Source organism: Pongo abelii, chromosome 4 (assembly GCF_028885655.2).
Source record: "Pongo abelii isolate AG06213 chromosome 4, NHGRI_mPonAbe1-v2.0_pri, whole genome shotgun sequence".
Classification (NCBI taxonomy): domain Eukaryota; kingdom Metazoa; phylum Chordata; class Mammalia; order Primates; family Hominidae; genus Pongo; species Pongo abelii.
In genome coordinates this window covers 110,757,517-110,776,602 of record NC_071989.2, presented here as the reverse complement: position 1 = coordinate 110,776,602, position 19,086 = coordinate 110,757,517, and the positions used below count along the sequence as shown (strand labels likewise).

The 19,086-nt window shown below is 36.4% G+C and overlaps 1 protein-coding gene across 18 annotated transcripts in view; it reads right to left on the bottom strand.

The window, feature by feature from the left end:
* PAM (peptidylglycine alpha-amidating monooxygenase) overlaps positions 1-17,197 on the bottom strand; it is a 165,096-nt gene extending 147,899 nt beyond the window's left edge. For 17 of the 18 annotated variants that reach the window (XM_002815767.6, XM_054555761.2, XM_024246866.3 and 14 more), the window contains exons 1-2: positions 16,732-16,933; positions 15,613-15,733 (exon numbers count right to left, since the gene is read on the bottom strand). In XM_002815767.6, coding sequence (XP_002815813.3) covers positions 15,613-15,733; positions 16,732-16,820 — 210 coding nt within the window. In that variant the 5' untranslated portion in view covers positions 16,821-16,933. Of the gene's footprint in view, positions 1-15,612; positions 15,734-16,731 lie in introns of all 18 variants that reach the window. The other variant, XM_009240934.4, reaches the window with a different exon arrangement.
* Between the last annotated feature and the right edge of the window lie 1,889 nt (positions 17,198-19,086).

The window sequence follows — 19,086 nt, the reverse complement described above, 5'->3', positions numbered from 1 at the left end:
AGACACTGGCTTAGGCAAAGATTTTATGACTAAGAACCCAAAAGCAACTGCAACAAAAACAAAGATAAATAGGTGGGACTTAATTAAACTAAAAGGCTTCTGCACAGCAAAAGAAGTAATCAGCAGAGTAAACAGACAACCCACAGAGTGGGAGAAAATCTTCACAATCTATACATTTGACAAAGGACTAATTTCCAGAATCTACAAGGAACTCAAACAAATCAGAAAGAAAAAAAAATCCCATCAAAAAGTGGCTAAGGACATGAATAGACAATTCTCAAAAGAAGATATACAAATGGACAAGAAACATGAAAAAATGCTCAACATCCCTAATAATCATGGAAATGCAAATCAGTATCTCAGTGTGATACCACTTTACTCCTGCAAGAATGGCCACAATAAAAAAAATCTATAAAATAATAGATGTTGGTGTGGATGTGGTAAAAAGGGAACACTTTTACACTGCTTGGTGGGACTATAAACTAGTACAACCACTATGGAAAACAGTGTGTAGATTCCTTAAAGAACTAAAAGTAGAACTACCATTTGATCCAGCAATCCCACTACTGGGTATCTACCCAGAGGAAAAGAAGTCATTATACAAAAAAAGATACTTGCATGCACACTTCGCAATTGCAAAAATATGGAACCAGCCCAAATGCCCATCCAACAATGAGTGGATAAAGAAAACGTGGTATACATATATATATATATATATACCAAAAAGGAATGAAATAATGGCATTCACAGCAACCTGGATGGAACTGGAGACCTTTATTCCAAGTGAAGTAATGGAAAACCAAACATCATATGTTCTCACTCATAAGTGGGAGTTAAGCTATGAGGATGCAAAGGCATAAGAATGATACAACGGACTTTGGGGGAAAAGGTGGGAAGGAGATGAGGGATAAAAGACTACACACTGGGTACAGTGTACACTGGTCAGGTGATAGATGCACGTAAGTCTCAGAAATCACCACTAAAAAAACTTATTCACGTAACCAAAGAAACACCACATGTTCCCCAAAACCTATTGAGAAAAAAAAAAGATAGGATCACACCTTTGCACATGACTCTGTGGTTTCTTTTTCTCACTTAATATACAATGGCAATATTTCTAGGGCAAAAGATGTAGTTCTAACTCAGACTTTCATTTATTGCATAAAATTCCATAGAATGATCTCCCAAAATTTTAAGGATATTAGTTTTACTTTAGAAGATAACTCTACTTTCCTAAAAAGCTTGTAGCAGTGCACCTCCCACCAGCAATGTATGAAACTGTCCCATGTCTTCCCATCCTTAAAAGCTCTGTATATCATAGCTCTTTTGAATTTTTGCAAAATTAATGGGTAAAAAAATATAGTAACTTTTTTCCCTTAATTTATCTGATTATTCACACGAATGAATTTTTGTCATTCTGTTACATTAATATTCCTAATTTACTTTTCTTTTGGGTTGCTTGCCTTCTTCAAAATCTATAGGAACTCTTTATATATGTAGTATTTTAACTCTTTTTCTGCCATATGAGTGTTTAATTTTTCTCAGTGTTTTTGGTTAAATAATTCTCATCTTTAGAAGTCTCTCTGTGTGTGTGTTTGTGTGTGTGTGTGTGTATGTATAAAAATTATTTTTTAATTTTCCAGTCTCTTCTACAGTTAGTGGTCTGCTAAGTTTTTAAATATCTTCTTATATAAATTTCAGTTATTTTTCTAGAAAATCATCCATTTCCTCAAGATTATAAAATATACTGACACACAGTTGCACATAACAGTGTCTAAAAATTCCTTTTATCCTTTCTAACTTCTAATAATGCATAATTTTTGGCATTTAAGAAATGTTTGGCTTGCCATGAGTTTATTTTAAAGGACATTTCAAAGAAATAATTTATTTTGTTGATGTTTTCCATTTTTAAATCTATTATTTTTAGCTTTTATCACTATTCATTTCTTTTTATTGATTTTAATATTTACCTTCATTTCTTAAGTTGACTTTGTATTTGTATTTTACTTTATTCTATTTTTCATTTTAAAGGAATTTAAGGCTATTAATTTTTCTCTGAGTACTTCATTAGGGTCTCATGGGTTTTATTATCCAGTATTTTCCTTACTGGATACTACTAAAGAGTCATTACTCTCTAGACAATTTAAAATTTCAGGTTTGATCTTCTCCTCGTTCCAGGGATTGTGCAGAAAAAAATGGTCCTTAATTTCTAAGTAGCTAAGTCTTCCATGACATCATTTCTTGGTCTATTTCTAGTTTTACTGAATTATGAGTGGACATGAGTTTAAAAATTCTAATTATTATAGTCAACTAAAATTTGTTAATATCCTGCTACGTAATTTTTATAAATATTCTCTATGGATTGGGAAAGAATTTATATTCTCTTCCCCAAATATAAATTTTATCTATATTTATATGTTAGATTACATTTACTATGTGTTAAATGCAGTCATATGTCACTTTTTTTTTTCCTTGAGACAGATTCTCACTCAGTTGCCCAGGCTGGAGTGCAGTGGCACACTCTTAGCTCACTGCAACCTCCACCTCCCAGGCTTAAGGGATCCTCCCACCTGAGCCTCCCAACTAGCTGGGAAAGCAGGCATACACCACCATGCCCAGCTAATTTTTTTTATTTTTTGTAGAGATGAAATTTCGTTATGTTGCCCAGGCTAGTCTGAAACTCATGGGCTCAAGTGATCCACCTTCCTCAGCTTCCAAAAGTGCTGGGACTACAGACGTGAGCCACAGCACCCAGTCAGTCATAGGCCACTTAACAATGGGGATATGTTCTGGGAAATGTGTCAGGCAATATTGTCATTGTGCAAACATCATAGAGTGTACTTACACAAACCTAGATGATATAATCTACTACACACCTAGGTTATATGGTATGGACTATTACTTCTAGGCTGTAAGCCTGTACAGCATGATACTACACTAAATATTGGAAGCAATTGTAACACAATGGTATTTGTATATATAGGATACTGTATTACACAATTCTCGCATTGCTATAAAGAACTACCTGAGACTAGGTAATTTATAAAGAAAAGAGGTTTAATTGGCTTACGGTTCTGCAGGCTGCACGGGAAGCATGGCCGGGGAAACCTCAGGAAACAATCATGGCAGATGGCAAAAGGGGAGTAGGCAAGTCTTACATGGCCAGAGAAGGAGAATACAGCAAAGGGGGAGGTGCTACACACTTTTAAACAACTAAATTTGATGAGAACCCACTTACAGTCACTAGAGCAGCAAGGGGGAAGTCTGGCCCCATGACCCCATATCCAATCACCTCCCACCAGGCCCCTCCTCCAACACTGGGGATTACAATTTGACATGAGACTTAGGCAGGGACACAAATCCAAACCATTTCAGGTACTTACTATGAACGGAGCTTGAAGGACTGGAAGTTTCTCTGGGTGTGTAGGTGAGTGAATGTGAAGGCCTAGGACATTACTGTACACTACTGTAGACTTTATAAACACTGTACATTAGGCTACAACACATTTATTTAAGCATTTTTCTGGTTGGGCGCGGTGGCTCACGCCTGTAATCCCAGCACTCTGGGAGGCCGAAGCGGGCGGATCACAAGGTCAGGAGATGGAGACCATCCTGGCTAACGCGGTGAAACCCCGTCTCTACTAAAAAATACAAAAAATTAGCTGGGTGTGGTGGCAGGCACCTGTAGTCCCAGCTACTCGGGAGGCTGAGGCAGGAGAATGGCATGAATCTGGGAGGCGGAGCTTGCAGTGAGCCCATATCTTGCCACTGCACTCCAGTCTGGGCGACAGAGCGAGACTCCATCTCAAAAACAAAAAACAAAAAACAGAGAAAAAAGAATTTTTCTTTCTTCAATAATAAATCAACCTTAGCTTACTGTAACTTTTCACTTTATAAACATTAATTTTTAAACTTTTTTACTCATATAATAAAGTTTAGCTTAAACAAACATTGCATAGTTGTATAAAGATATTTTCTTTATGTCTTTATTCTATAAGCATTTTTCTATTAATTTTTTTTTTTTACTTTAAACATTTTTGTTAAAAACTAAGATACAAACACACACTTTAGCCTAGGCCTGCACAGGTCAAGATTATTTAATATCACTATCTTCCACCTCCACATCCTGTCCTCCTGGAAGGTGTTCAGGGGCAATAACATGCATGGAGCTGTCACCTCCTACAACAATGCCTTCTTCTGAAATACCTCCTGAAGGACCTGCTGGAGGCTCTTTTACAATAAACCTTTTTTTTTAAGAAGTAGAAGTAGTACACTCTAAATAATGATAAAAAGTATACTATAATAATACATAAGCCAGTAACATAGTCGTTCATTATGATTATCAAGTATTATGTACTATACAGAATTGTATGTGCTATACTTTTATATAACTGGCAGTACAGCAGGTTTGTTAACAGCAGCATCACCACAAAAATGTGCCTGATGAAGTTATGAAAGCTACATCACTAGGTGATCAGACTTTTTCAGCTCCATTATAATCTTCAGTCCATTTGATTGAAACATCATTATGAAGAACATGACTGTATATATAAAATTATTCTATTGACTGAAATATTCAAATATTATATATTTGCCTTTTGAGATCTATTTGATACACCAAATATCTCACAGAGGGCTATTTATGTATTAATAATTATAGAGGGATTATTCTTTTATAATTATATACAGAGATTTTAAACAACTTCACTGAATTTTTTTTCTTTTTTTTTGTGAGGGTCTCACTCTGTCATATAGGCTGGAATGCAGTGTGACAATCATAGTTCACTGCAGCTTCAACTCCCTGGGCTCAAGTGAGCATCCTGTCACAGCCTCCTGAGTAGCTAGGACTACAGACACACACCACCACGCCCAGCTAATTGTTTTAAATTTTTGTAGAGATGGGGATCTCTCCATGTTGCCCAGGCTGGTCTCAAACTCCTGGCCTCATGCAATCCTCCTGCCTCAGTCTCCCAAAGTGTTGATTACAGGTGTGAGACACTGCATGCAGCCCAATTTGAATTTTTATTTTAAATGTTTGACAGTGATGGTATCTTATGACTATAGTGTATAAATTTTTCTCTCTTAGCAAATTGTATGTTTAATAATTACTAGTTTCTTTTAAAGACAAAATTATACAAGTTGAGGTTCTGAATACTTCATATGTTTACAGCCCTATTTCTAGAATGGTAGCTTCACAGGAATTCTAAACTTTTGTTTCCAAGTTTCTCTCCCTACCTCTTGAACTACATTCTTCAAATCCTGCTGCCTCCATAAATATTTTCTAAATAAAGCAAGAGAGAAATGTAGATTCTAACCTGTTTCCATAATGTGCTCTAGAAAATTATGATTGCAGTTCTGACTAAAATATTGTTGCAATTACTCTCTTTATTCCCAGGTTGATCTTCTGTAATTCTTTATTTCAAGTATTCTAACATATTTATCATATAGGCCTTGCATTAGCTACTTGATAACGTTTCTTAACTAATCCATTGTAATGTAGTTCAGGGCAGAAATGTTAATAACTAAATTTACTGAGCATTTACTGGGCTTTACACATATTAACTTACTTAACTGCAATCCTATCAGATAGGAACTATTATTGTCCCCATTTTACAGATGAGAAAACTAAAGTTATAGTTTAAGTATCTTGCCTAAGGTCTTGCAGCCAGCAAGTGGTGGGACAGAGTTCTGATTTGTTTTGTATCTATAATGACTGACAAATATCATCTACTTGACTAGACCATAGCCAGGCTCCTCCAAGCCCTCTTCTTGACTAAGCCTCCACCTTGACTTACAAAGACTTGAACAAACACTAACAGTTTCTAACAGCTCAATGCCATATCCCTAAGATGACTCTAGCTCCGCTTAAAGTGCTTGCTTGAGAAGACTCAAGGCTGCCAAAAAAATCTACTGTTTGCTCTAGCCAATACCTGAGAATAGAGCCTTTGTCTTCCAGTCTCTGTGGTGGGATGGAATCATAGCTTCAGTAATTTCCAGCTAGCAAACACAGCTGGCCCTATCAGGTTTACGCGAACAAACCTTTTGTAATGTTTTACTTCCCTGACTCTACTGAGCCCCCACATACTACTTTTTTCTACTCCCTAATTCTCCCTTTTAAAATGCCCAGTTACTTCTGCACAAATCCATTGTTGATTGAAATCTATCCCTACCACTTTAGGAATGTCCAGCTTTGTTTATCTATGACACTATTTATAACACAGAAATGAGGGAGGAGAGACACAAAAGCGGGAAACGAGGCCAGGAAAGATGCAGGGCTTTGGAAGGAGCTATACAGTCTCAGGCTTTAAATGTGAGTAGTGCAGGAAACTCTTCAAGGGTATTAGTAGAAGAGCAATGTGCTCTGACTTCTGTTTTAATAGAATCTTGGTGGCTGCTGAGTGGAGCACAGATTGCAGGGGTACATGGGTACAAGGTAGGTCAGTTAGGAGGGATATTGTAATAATCCAGGAAAAAGAGGATGGTGCTTGGGCCAGAGTTGAAAAGATGGCTGTTGTGAGAAAAGGCTGGAATTTGGAAGATATTTGGAAGATAGGATGAACAGAATTTACTAGCATATTGTTTACAGGCTCTGAGGGAGAAAAGAACCATAAATAAAGACTCTAGTGTATTTGGCCAAGAGAAATTATACCACGGGAATTGCCGTCTAGTGAGGTGGAGAGCTCTGAAATACAATAGTCCAAATAAGAAAAGAGAACTCTTGTTTATAATCATTTACTCAGGAAAACTGAATAGGTAACTAAGGAACAAAGATCAAAGCACTGTTAACTTTGCATTGGTATTTTTATTCTTTATGTTCTGTAAGTCAGAAGACATTATTCATGAGATGCCAAAGGTTAAATCCATTTATTAGCCTAAATGGCATATTCAATTGTTTCTATCAGCGATTGGGAAACTTCAGCCTGTGGGCTGGCTGCCTCTTCTAGTAAACACAGTTTTCCGTTGAAACAAAGCCAAGCCATTCGTTTACATAGTATCTATAGCTGCTTTCTAACTACAACAGTCAAAACAGAACCTACATGGCTCACAAGTCAAAAATATTTATTATATAACACTTCTTTAAGAAAGAATTTGCTGACCTCTAGTTTAGATTTAGAAAAGAATAACAACAAAAAAAATTCTTGATTGCAAAGTATCTTTTAACAGCCAAGTGACCAAGAATATCTTGCCAGAATTCAGATTAGTAGCATGTCTTTCTACATAGGCATTAGAAGATATAAGAAAAAGCTATTCAAGGATTTAGGATGGGTTGGGCACAGTGGTCCACACCTGTAATCCCAGCACTTTGGGAGACTGAGGCAGGATGATCACTTGAGCTCAGGAGTTTGACACCAGCCTGGGAAACACAGCAAAACCCCATCTCTAAAAGAAATAAAAAAATTAAGCCGGGTATGGTGGTGTGTGCCTGTAGTTCCAGCTACTCAGGAGGCTGAGATGGGAGGATCCTTTGAGCCCAGGAGGTTGAGGTAGCAGTGAGCTTTGATTGTACCACTGCATTCAGCCTGGGTGACACAGTGAGATCCTACCTCAAATAATACTACTACTACTAATAATGATAATAATTTAGGATGAAGCCAGTAACATATATTTCGTTTAATAAAAGAGAGCTTATATTTTATAATATATGTAGAATATAAATATATGTGTGTGTGTATAGACACACACCTGCACACATAAAAACACATATAGTAAAATTCTGTGGGAGACAGATCATTAACAGATTGGCAGCACAGAATTATAAAATGAACCATGGGCTTCAGATTCAAGTAAATCTGTATTTAAATCCTTGTTCTCCTATTTACTGGCTATTTGCTATGAACACGTTGTTAATCTCTTTTGGTGTCAATTTTTAATATAAAAAGTAGGGATAATAATGCCTTGAACACAGACTTTTTATGGGAATTAATGAGACAATGTATGTAAAGTGCCCAATATAGTAGTGTTACATAATGAATACTCACTAAGTATGTTTTCTCCTTTGAAATATTTACTAGGAAAAAAAATTAAAAATAAAAGGACTCTGAACCTTACTGAGAAAATAGGTGATCATAAGGAGTCTTTTACACTGTAGCTAATTTTAAAATATTCTCAAGCATCATGTTAATTCAAACATACTCAAAATTGATTGAAAATAATTTTCAATTTCTTATTTTTTATAAGAAATAAAAAATCTGTTTCTCATTTTTTATAAAGAAAGGAAAAAAAATGGTCAATGTATACTCATACTTGCAGTTCTGAACCCAGATATGTAGCATGTTTCTATTATCCTCACAGAAAAAAAACACTGTTAATAGTTCAATCATATCTTCCCTAAGAGAACGTTAAATAAGTTTCAGTAAAAATAAAGAGGAAGTATCATAATTTAAACTTAAACAATTGACAGTGGATGACAAGTGACTTTGTCGTTTACAAAAGCCATTTAACATTTTTCTAATCTACTTAATTCATATAATTGACACTTACCGACAAAGCAGAGTAAATATACAAATAGATCTAATCTGAGATTTTGACATGTATTGTTTTAAATGACATCAATCCTGAGCTCTCAAAATAGAAAGGGAAAAAAGAATGAATGTGTCGCAGCTAAATAAACAAAAAAAGGGCTTGGTGGCCATTCTTTCTAATAATGATGCTATTTTCTTTGCTATTAGCTTTCCCATTGGTAAAATGAAGATAATATTAGTTTCTCAATTTGGGGAGGGAGGAGATACAGCATTTTAATTTATTTTGTTGCTCTATTCACAAATATTGTAATTTTATACACATTGCATAAGTCTTTCTAAATAAAAAGTAAATGCTAGTCTAGAGTTAGGATGTTTCTCAATATGCCTCCTTCAATAGGAAGATCACCATGCTAGTTTTATTTTCTGTGAAAGGAGAAAAAAAATAGAAGAAAACGAAACACTAAAAGCCACGACTCATATTCATTTTAAGACAATGACTTAATGCAATCAATCTTCACCCAGGATTGTTCTTTCTAGAGGCCGGCCACTGGAGTGACTTTTATCTTTCACATTCGTGGCAGATGTCGCTTATGGGTCGCTGCACCCTTTCCCATCAAGTCCCAATGTGGTCTCATAATTCTTAACACGTTCCAGGCAGCTCTTCCCAATCAAATGTATCTGACTCAAGAAGTAACCCTAATTTGCTATGTCTATTCTACTGTACAGATTCAATTAGATGAGGGTGGGGCCTGTAGTGGTGGACAGATCACAGCACTAGGGAAGGTAGGCTGGACCATGGCTGCTGACCACACAGAGGTGATAAGGAAATCCATGGGGCTCCTGGAGTTGGATGGGGATCTTCTTTAGGCACTTCCCAGCAATCGCACAGCTGCTTCGCGAAGAGCTTGGATCCATTTTCTGAAGAAGAGTATAATAGATATCCTACCAGCTGGTGCCCAAAAGGCTGTTGGTTTTCTCCCCTTCTGCAGTGAGGTTTAAACTCAAAGTCAAGCTAGCCTATGAGGGGAAACAGAAAAATGGTGGTGTGGGGTGTCTCCCTTCCTTTTATTCTTATGTCCAAGAGAAAGCTTGAAATTTTAATTTCAAAAGAATACAAATATTATATACTAACAACTAGAGAGAAGATAAGGAAATCACAACCCCTAAAGTACTAAAAACTTATTCCAGTAAAGTCTCATTTTTTTCTGGAGTCCTTGCTAATTTTTTTTTTGTAACTTTTATTGTAGGTTCAGGAGTACATATGCAGGTTTGCTATACAGCTAAATTGTATGTCATGGGGGTTTGGTGTACAGATTATTCCCTCACCCAGGTAAAAGCACAGTAGGCTGCAGGTAGTTTTTAAATCGTTTCCCTCCGTCCACCCTCCACCCTCAAGTAGGCCCCGTTGCTAATTTTACTCTGAGTTTTTAGCACTGACTGAGGATATGTACATCTGTTTTACACAATGATGGAATTAAAAAAAATATACACCTAACGTTATTGTAGCCTCAAAACTAGACAAAAGCCAAGCTTCTGAACAACTAAGTAACATACATACAAAGTCTAATTTAATTGGCATTCTGAATTTAATAAAAACAATTCTGCGTTTAACTTGTATATTACCTCTGATAAAACAGATATTCTGAGCAACTGCCACTTATAAATGATGTTATGATTATGGTTTGATATTTTAAAACTGATTCCTTACAGGAGTGCAGAAAGAAAAGCCCATGAAAGCTGGGTTCTTTTTACAGATTATGTATGTATTGTGGAGGCAAGGGAATCTCTTCCTCATGTTAGAAAATGAAGAAGTTAAAGTACATTACTTAACGTTTTCTAATGACTGTTAATTTGAGAAAACAGCAAAGTGAAACACAGTGGGAAGATTTTGAGAACATTTTGTAGGAGTATTTTGTTCATTCTGGTTTCATTTCAACGACAACATTCTTTCATCAATATTTTAAAATAAGTAATAACTTAAGACTCTAATTTCAGGTTTTTCAACTTGTTGCTCTGGGGTATCTGACGTGATTCTTAAACTCAGAATTGTTCTGATTCCTGGCAATAGATATATGTGCTTAGATACACAGGGATAGGCTGCTTTCTGATTTCAATGCATGATCTGAAGAGTCCTTTAAAAGACAAATGCTGAATGAGACAAGAATTTGCAAGAGGTTCAGAAAGGGAAAGATGTATTTCTTCATAGTTCTCAAATCACCACTGCCAAAATAAGGGAGGAAAATGATTACACTAATGACAGCCTAAAACATCTTCATTGAAAGAAATTCAACTAATATAAGGCTTTAAGAAATTAGGCTCAAGGAAGATATTTAATTTTGTAAAATCATTTATTTTTTGCAAATTTGTTTGCACTTGTAAGTTCTTAAGCTAAGAATACAGAGGACTTAAGCTGAGCAAATAGCAAATAAATAGAATGCTACATAAACCTAGGATTTGAAAGTACTTACATTAGATAAAAGTGTTTTTTAAATAAGGTCAATGTATAAAGTCCTTAGGAAAGTAGACACCGAAAAAAAATCAAGGCTTATTTCAAATATACATATATATATAATATATGTAATATATATAATATGTATAATATATATGTAATACATATTATATATATCATATATATATTATATATACATAAAAGGTTTCAAACCGATGAGAGTTCTTTTAATAACTTCTCCTCCAAGCAATATAAAGATGTATAAGAATTTCTGAGAAAAGCATATCTATTCTCAGTGTTCCTTTTATTCTCTTATGATAGGGCCATTTTAAATGAAAACAACTACTTATGAACACTTAAGGATACCGAAAGATTTACTTCTTTGCATACTTTATCCAGGTTTCTCTTGCCTAGGTTTGTACTTTCTATTTTCTTCATTTGGTTCACTTTCATCTCCTTCACAATTATTGCAATGTCTTAGCTTCTCCATGAAGACATTGCTGAAAGCCTAAGGGTCAGCAATTTCTTTCTAGTGTCAAGGTGCGTTCACATTTCCCTGAACACACATAATAATAATATTAGTATACATTTTCTGAGATCTTATCATGTGCAAGGCAACTGAACATTATGTCACTCAGTCTTCAGAACAACCTTGGTAGTGTAGGATAATAAACTATTATTATCCCTTCTACAGATGAAGGAACAGGACTAGCCAGTTAAGAAACAAATCTGAGTTGAGACTGCAAGAGCTGAGGCCAGATGCTGTCAGCCCAGCCCCAATGCCTCTGTTCTAACCCCTGGATTTGAGTTAGATTTAGGCAATAAACTTTATGGAAAATCATTGTAATTATACCTTTACTTATTTTGAAATCAAACACCAAAGGGATAGTTAACATGTCAAATTGATATCACCATACTATGACCATGAACTGGCAGTTTATCAAATTCTTTTGTTTTTTGATATGAGAGTTGGTGACAGCAAAAGTCCAGTGGGTCCTGGGTGAGAAGGGGAATCAAATAAGAAAGAAACAGTCAGTGCTAAAAGAGGAGTCTCCAGGTATCACCACTTCATGGCTCTGCTGGATTTGAAGCCGGTGCCATGGAACACCAGATCCTGACTTTATCTCTATGATAGGCTATTTAAAACCCGCCTACTCTTCTCTCTAATCTTCCCAAAGGCTGGAAAAACACCGATTAACAGAGATTAAACACTGATTATCCATTTCTAAAAAAGGATGGAAACTATTTTCAAATTTTTTAAGTCAGAGAAGAGACAGAATGAGCTTATTTTGATTATAAAACTGATATTGCAACAGACAATAAACCACTTTTCTTGGACTCACTGGATCTAGTTTAATGGAAGGAATTTTTAATTGCCACTTTAAAGTCCTGTGGTATGGCAGAATGGCAACTCAGAGGCCTGACATGACTGGATATCCTTGATAAGACACTAATCTAGGCTTGTATTCCATCTGTAAAATTAGTTAGTTGCACTATCTGATTATGTCTAAGGTTCTTTCCACCTCTGTTCTACATCTGCTTGTTTCTCTATCTAAGCCTACCTAACAATCTCAAGTTTTCCAAAGAAAGGATACACATCAGATGTATTGATATAGCTTCATTATTGCCAAAACTTAAGCTGTACTTTATTAAAAAAAAATCTTGTGGAATGAATACATTTCTTTAATCAACACGATGTCTCTCAATTCACAACTCAAGTTCTTCTCTGTTCCTTCTATATGGACACAGGAAGGGGAACATCACACTCTGGGGACTGTTATGGGTTGGGGGGAGGGGGGAGGGATAGCATTAGGAGATATACCTAATGCTAAATGACGAGTTAATGGGTGCAGCACACCAGCATGGCACATGTATACTTTTGTAACTAACCTGCAAATTCTGCACATGCACCCTAAAACTTAAAGTATAATAATAAAAAATAAAATAAAATAAAAAATAAATTTTGTTGCTCTTCTTGTCTGCGATCAAAAAAAAATCCTCTGCCATTTAACTCAATGTCTTTCCTTGTTTTTACATTTTCCTTCATCCTCTATTCTTTTATGATTTTTAGATGTTCTATCTTCATAGTCTAGTTATTCCTGAATTTTTTCCTTTTATTTTTGTTCTTGAGCATTCTATTTTCTTAGACCTTTTTTTCATTTTGTTTTTTGGTCAGCTCTTCTTATTTCCCTTCTACCTTTCGTTTCTTCCCTCTAATACTTTTTCATTATTCTGTCTTGCTTTTTTTCATCTCCTTTCCTCTTAAGGACTTGTGTAAAACTTTGGTTTTATCTTCATTTTAAGAAAATAATACTTTCTTCAAAAGTACTTACGGCATCAGAGCTCTTGGTCTTCCTCACTAGAACACCAAATTCAGAAGGAAAGAGGTTCTGAAGGTTCTGTATCCACCTCTTCCTGGGGATATTCAATGGATAGTCTACCATTTCTCATAAAAGTTTGCAAAGTATAAGATCTGTATGTCAGCTGAACCAAGTTACATACTCATGGCATATGGTCAATAGAGAGTGATGGGAAAAAAAAAATGGAAGAAATATTCAACAAGCAGTTCTGAGCTGTCAGGCAGAGAAACTGAATCATTTACCCAGTAGTTTCAGTTGCAAGTAAGACAAAACCCAACTCAACTTTATTGAAACCAGAAAGGCTAACATACCTGAAAACTGCATAAGTAGTGACATCACCAAGCATCTACATTCTTTCAGTCTCTCTGCATTGCCCTCTATGGTGTTTTATTCTAGGTATGGCTCCCTCATGAACTCAGCAGACCCTAGCAAGACAAGCCTACTGCTCACATGCAACAGAAAAATACATTCTCAGCAAAAGTCCTAAGATTTGAATGGTCTAAATCACACACTTTCTTTTGAACCAATCATTGTGGAAAGGGAGGCGGGATACAGTCAATTATCAATCATGGTCCATGTGTTCCATCTCTGGAGTCTGGGTAGGAAGTTCCTGGGAATCACATGGTCTCAGAGAAGGAGCAAGGAGGCAACCAGCTATTTGCTGGAAAGGCAACCAGCAAATATGCCCTGCATGAGGCAAAGGTGAATACAGATAGTGCAAAATAAAAAGCAATTATTTAAACAATGTATGTTCTTTCCCCATGGAGTTATTTTGATAATTATAGGATTATAAAAAGAATGAACACATTTCACTTTATGAAAATGGAGCTCCTCCATGTCCTTTTATAATCAATTCCTCTAAGATCTCTTTCTGAGATTACTGACCCCATCGCAGTTGCCCATTATTATTGTTAAGTAATTTAAATGTTATTACTCTTAAGCAATGAGAAGAAAGAATAACAATAATAATGAACCAAACAAAAGACTATTTGATAAAATAATGATATTCTTGTGGGGAAAGAGTGCTTGAAAACCCAATTAGTGGATATTTTAAAAGAAATACATTCAGTTCAAGCAAATACAGGGGGGAAATCCACTTTTAAAAGTGAGAAGAGGCACACTTCATAAGTGAGCAACTGTTGTTCTTCTCTCCTAGTCTCAATCTCATTACACTTTTTGCAGTTAAATACTAAATAAAAAGCTTATGAAATTAAAGGCTAGCACAGTGACAACTGAATGCACGGAAAGTCATCTGCATGGTCATTTGGGGATGAGGAGGAAGTGAAAGTCATTTTTACAGTGGTAGTTATTTATAGACAATCATACACAGGTCTTCAAATAAACTAATGCCAATTCTTAGTCCCGAAAAAAGGCCCATGTGTATTCTCTAAAGCTTCTGGATATCAATTGCAAAGGGAATTCTGCCTAATAAGTAGAATACGAATACCTTTATTTTCCTGGTACTGAAAATAAAAAAGAAAAGAAAAATAGAATGTTATCTGCAACAATGAGTCATCAGCCACTGCAGCTCTACAATATCCAGGTCTTTCCCTGTCTCTGCAGCCCTTCAAAAGGAGAGGACTATCTTTTAATGACACACATAAATCCCTGCATTGCCTGGCTGCAAAGCATAATTAATTCTGGCCTTTTTATGCTTAATGAAACACCTTGCACACATGACAGCAGTGGGTTTGAGCTTCTTGCGTGTACCTAAAAGAGGGAAAGCCCTAGCAACAACCTAGTTCTACAGAAAATGCTCTGTAAGTCACATTTATATGAGCTTTGCCATTATTTCAAAATACATCTCTTACAACGAGCAAGTCAGGCTAAAGAAAACTCACAATCAGCCACCTGTATGAACAGTTTTCTTAACTTTTAAAAGAGTGGAATGTTTTGTTTTTCAAATTCTTAGCAGTAAACACGTTTTTATTTCTTGACTTGTGGTTGCAATAAAAGGATATTTAAACAAACTAGCTTAAATGCAGCTGCTCAATATCATTTTCCTTTATTAGAATAATTTTTCATATTTTAATGCGTACTTGCATGCTGCATTACAGAGGCTATCACTCCACAGAGAATCTCAAAATGTAAATTTTCGACATTCCATTTCAAACCACAAATGACAATATAAGTAAAATTTTAAAAACAAAATTTGAGTGAAAGATTCACCTTGAAAGACTTAACCCTCTTTAAAATATTCCATTATTCTAGCCTTAGCTGGAGTCTTGAAAGCAAATGCCTACGTTTAAAGAAGTTCCTACAGCTGTAAATGCAGTTTCCTTACTTTAATTATAGATTATATCCAGAACAAGTGAATAATGAAAGACAAAATTCCTCTCACCTGTTTAGGTGTAACCCCAGGCATGCGAATATCCAATGCAAAATCTGATGAATCAATAGGAATTACGGGTCTGGTGGTACCAAGACATTCATTGGAAAATGGTCTGGTAGTTTCTTTAAACCTTAAAAAAGAGGGCAATTTCAATATTCTTGAACATAATGGAATCTAAACTCAACATGAGAAGGGGAAAGAAAGGAATTCTATGACCTTAAACTAAAGATGATTGATTTAAACCCAATGAAAACTCTAAAGATGTGATGACTACACAATGTTCGTAAACATACTCAGATTTTCATTTTATAGTCCAATAACAATATATACCTAATTTGTAAACAAGATATAACCAATGCAATCAACCAGGCTACATTTAAAACTGCATTCAATAAAAACTTGTTTTTATTGAAAATTTATAAAAAATTATGTCATATAAAAAATATATGTCAAAACATATATCTGTTTCAAGTTAATGAAGATATAGTATTAATACATTACAAATTATCACAGGCATGCCAATTTTCTAATGGCAGAAATATTAACCACGACCCAGTAAAAATTTCTGTAACTATTTTCGGTGTCCAGAATTACTAGCTAGAAACAAGAAAGCCAAGCATAATCTTGCTAGGAGGCAGAGCTGTTAGGAGGAAGAAATAAAAGACTGCGATGTGAATTACAAATGTACAAGTACATAAATATTTAATAAGGTAATTATGAGGCGTTTGTATACAGCTCAGTGTTTCCTTGTGAGCTATTACAGTCTATGATCTGCTTCTCTCCTCGACACTGATGTATCTTTATATTTTATTCTTCGAGCTGTTACAAACAAGAAGGCATTCAAATCTAAGCGAATATATTGTAGTTCCTGAAATACCTCCCCCAGAGGGAGTGATTAGTTTTGGAAATCACAACTTCTAATTGGAGTTTTGAAAGCCAGAACTGCTTGGCTACAATACAGTGGGCTTTTTCTGCACGAGGGACTTCACAAGAAGTTACTGTGCTAAAATTCTAAGTCATTCCAGCAAAGAACATCAACCTCGTCTATTTTGCCAACACTCAGGTTCATAAAAGTGATTACATTTCTCAACAGCATGCACAGAAAGCACCCGAACAACGAACACCCACCTCTTAAAGACAGAAAGTGGGCTTCGGAAAGCCAGACAGCTGCTTGGAAAAACAAGGAGAACTAGCAGGCTGGGGACGCGGCCAGCCATGTCCACGCCGATCCGACCCCGCCGGGAGAGGACCGGGCAGCGCAGCGCGGGGCTGGGGCCGGCGGTTGGGCAGCGGCGCCGCCAGCAGCCGCTACTTCATGGCCCAGGCGCGGCGGGCGTCCTGCGGCGGCCACACACCATCCGCCCGCGAGAGCAGCGAGCTGGCCGCGGCGAGGCGTCTCTGTCACGAGCGGCGGGCAGAAAGCCGTGGGCAGGCGGGACTTTTGTCCTGCCCGCAGGCGGAAGCTTTCCTCCCTCCAGCGCCGCTCGCGTGCCCTGGCGCTGGGGCTAGACGCGCGGGTGCCTTATCACTCCGGAATGACAGGGACTGTGAGGGGTATCACCCAAACCCGCGTCAGTCATCATTGAGAACCTGCAAAAATAGAAGCAGATAATGGATGACTAACACGTTACAGCATTTGTCCTCAGCAAATCCCAGCTGAGGTTCTTTAATACATTAGTAGTTTCACAAGCTTGCGCCCAAGCCTGGGGAAAATGCTGGTCTGTTGAGCTCCCTCCCCGACAGCCAGCCCCCAAGATTTCACGAACCCCCACGGCGCAGCCCCTGTAGAGCCGGTGTTCTGTCTTTGCTTGCTCTTCCTCCCTCGGACCCACTCCTGTTTTCTTTTCCGACTTCTTCCCCCCTTTATCCCTCACAGCCACCCCAGTCTGAATTTCTCCTTACTTCTTCTATCACTCCTTTCTCTCACCAAAAATGCTCTAAATACCTCTCTGCTGAATGTAAACATCACACAAATGACCGGCGAAGGCACAAGGAAAAAAAAAACAAAACAAAAAACGAAGAGAGGCAAAGACAAAGCACTTGGATACCACAGTAATCAGATAGAAAAAGACTTTGAGAACAAAGGCATGTTTATATACATGCATCACAGAGCTACAGATTCAAGAGGAAAGATACCTCCTACCCAGAACTCCCAAGGATCATCACAGAATTGCCCAAGTTCTCAGAATTATTTTAAAACAAACCAAAACTCTACAGCTAACACGATACACAAGATGTAAAAGCCCATTTAAAAATCCTGCATCTCATAAGCAAAATAATAACTTTGTACTTATAAGGCATGCCTTCCAAAAGATATCCTTTCCTAAGTTTAGAGTTTTACAACATAATTAGAAAGAGTAGGGAGAATCTTAGCTGCCCCCCAAATGAATTTTATCTTCAAAGGTTATGATCAAGAACGTCACATTAATACAAATGAGAGGCCATGAAGAACTAATGTTACAGCTCAACGTTTTATAACAGGACTCAACTAGGCTAATGAAAATATTCACATTTTGACTGAATATATTTAAGACTATGTATCAAACCTGCAAATTTTAGTCTGAAGGCATAAATTAAAACTGTATAATTCATGATATAAAAATACTGTACTTCCAAAGAAAGAGATTAAAGTTTTATTTTAATCAGTAACTATAAACATCGTTCCAAGAATCTCAAATGAATTTGATGGGAAGATGTGTAACAGTAAAAAGAAAAAATAAGGAAAAATCATATCAAAATGTTTCACAGTAATACATCAGCCTCTGGAAATCACAAGATAGTGAAGCTAATCTAAAACAAAACAAAACAAAACAAAAACCTAGAACCAAAACAAATAAAAAAGCGCTAACCTTAAATGAATTGAGATTCTTCATGATAAGTGCTTTCTAGATACCATATACCAAATATAAATAAAACTTGACGTAACATCCAACCAATTCAAGGATGCTTGAGGCTCACCAGCAGTCAAGGGCCAGCTAATTTACATAAGCAATGACATTTTTAAAAGACTGACAATATTTGTTTGAACTTTCTCTTTGGCTTGCTGTTTGGGCTTTCAGAAACAAAAACCTTCAGCTTTATTCTTATCCTGTGGGTAAAGGAAAGAACTCCTTCTGGAGGAAGAGAAACAATTGGCCTGAAGGCTATGCTATTGCCTTTGCTAGCAACAAAGTATAATCCTATCAAATGACAATACTTCACATTCCCTCAAGTTCTTTAAAATATATGTATATATGAAGAAGGGATTATATTTTAATATTTTATTCAGAACAGGATTCAAGGACAGTCCCTCTTCCAGTTGGCAAGGAGATTTGGTATTATACAAACAGTTGAAAACAAATTAAGTACTAAAATTCTCTAACAGGAACACACTCTTAAGTACTAGCCTTTATAAAAAATATTCCACTTATCTCTTTGATTTTATTACCTTTGATGTCCCTAAACCACCCACTTAAAGAAAAGGGAATTAAAGTTGTGGGTAGA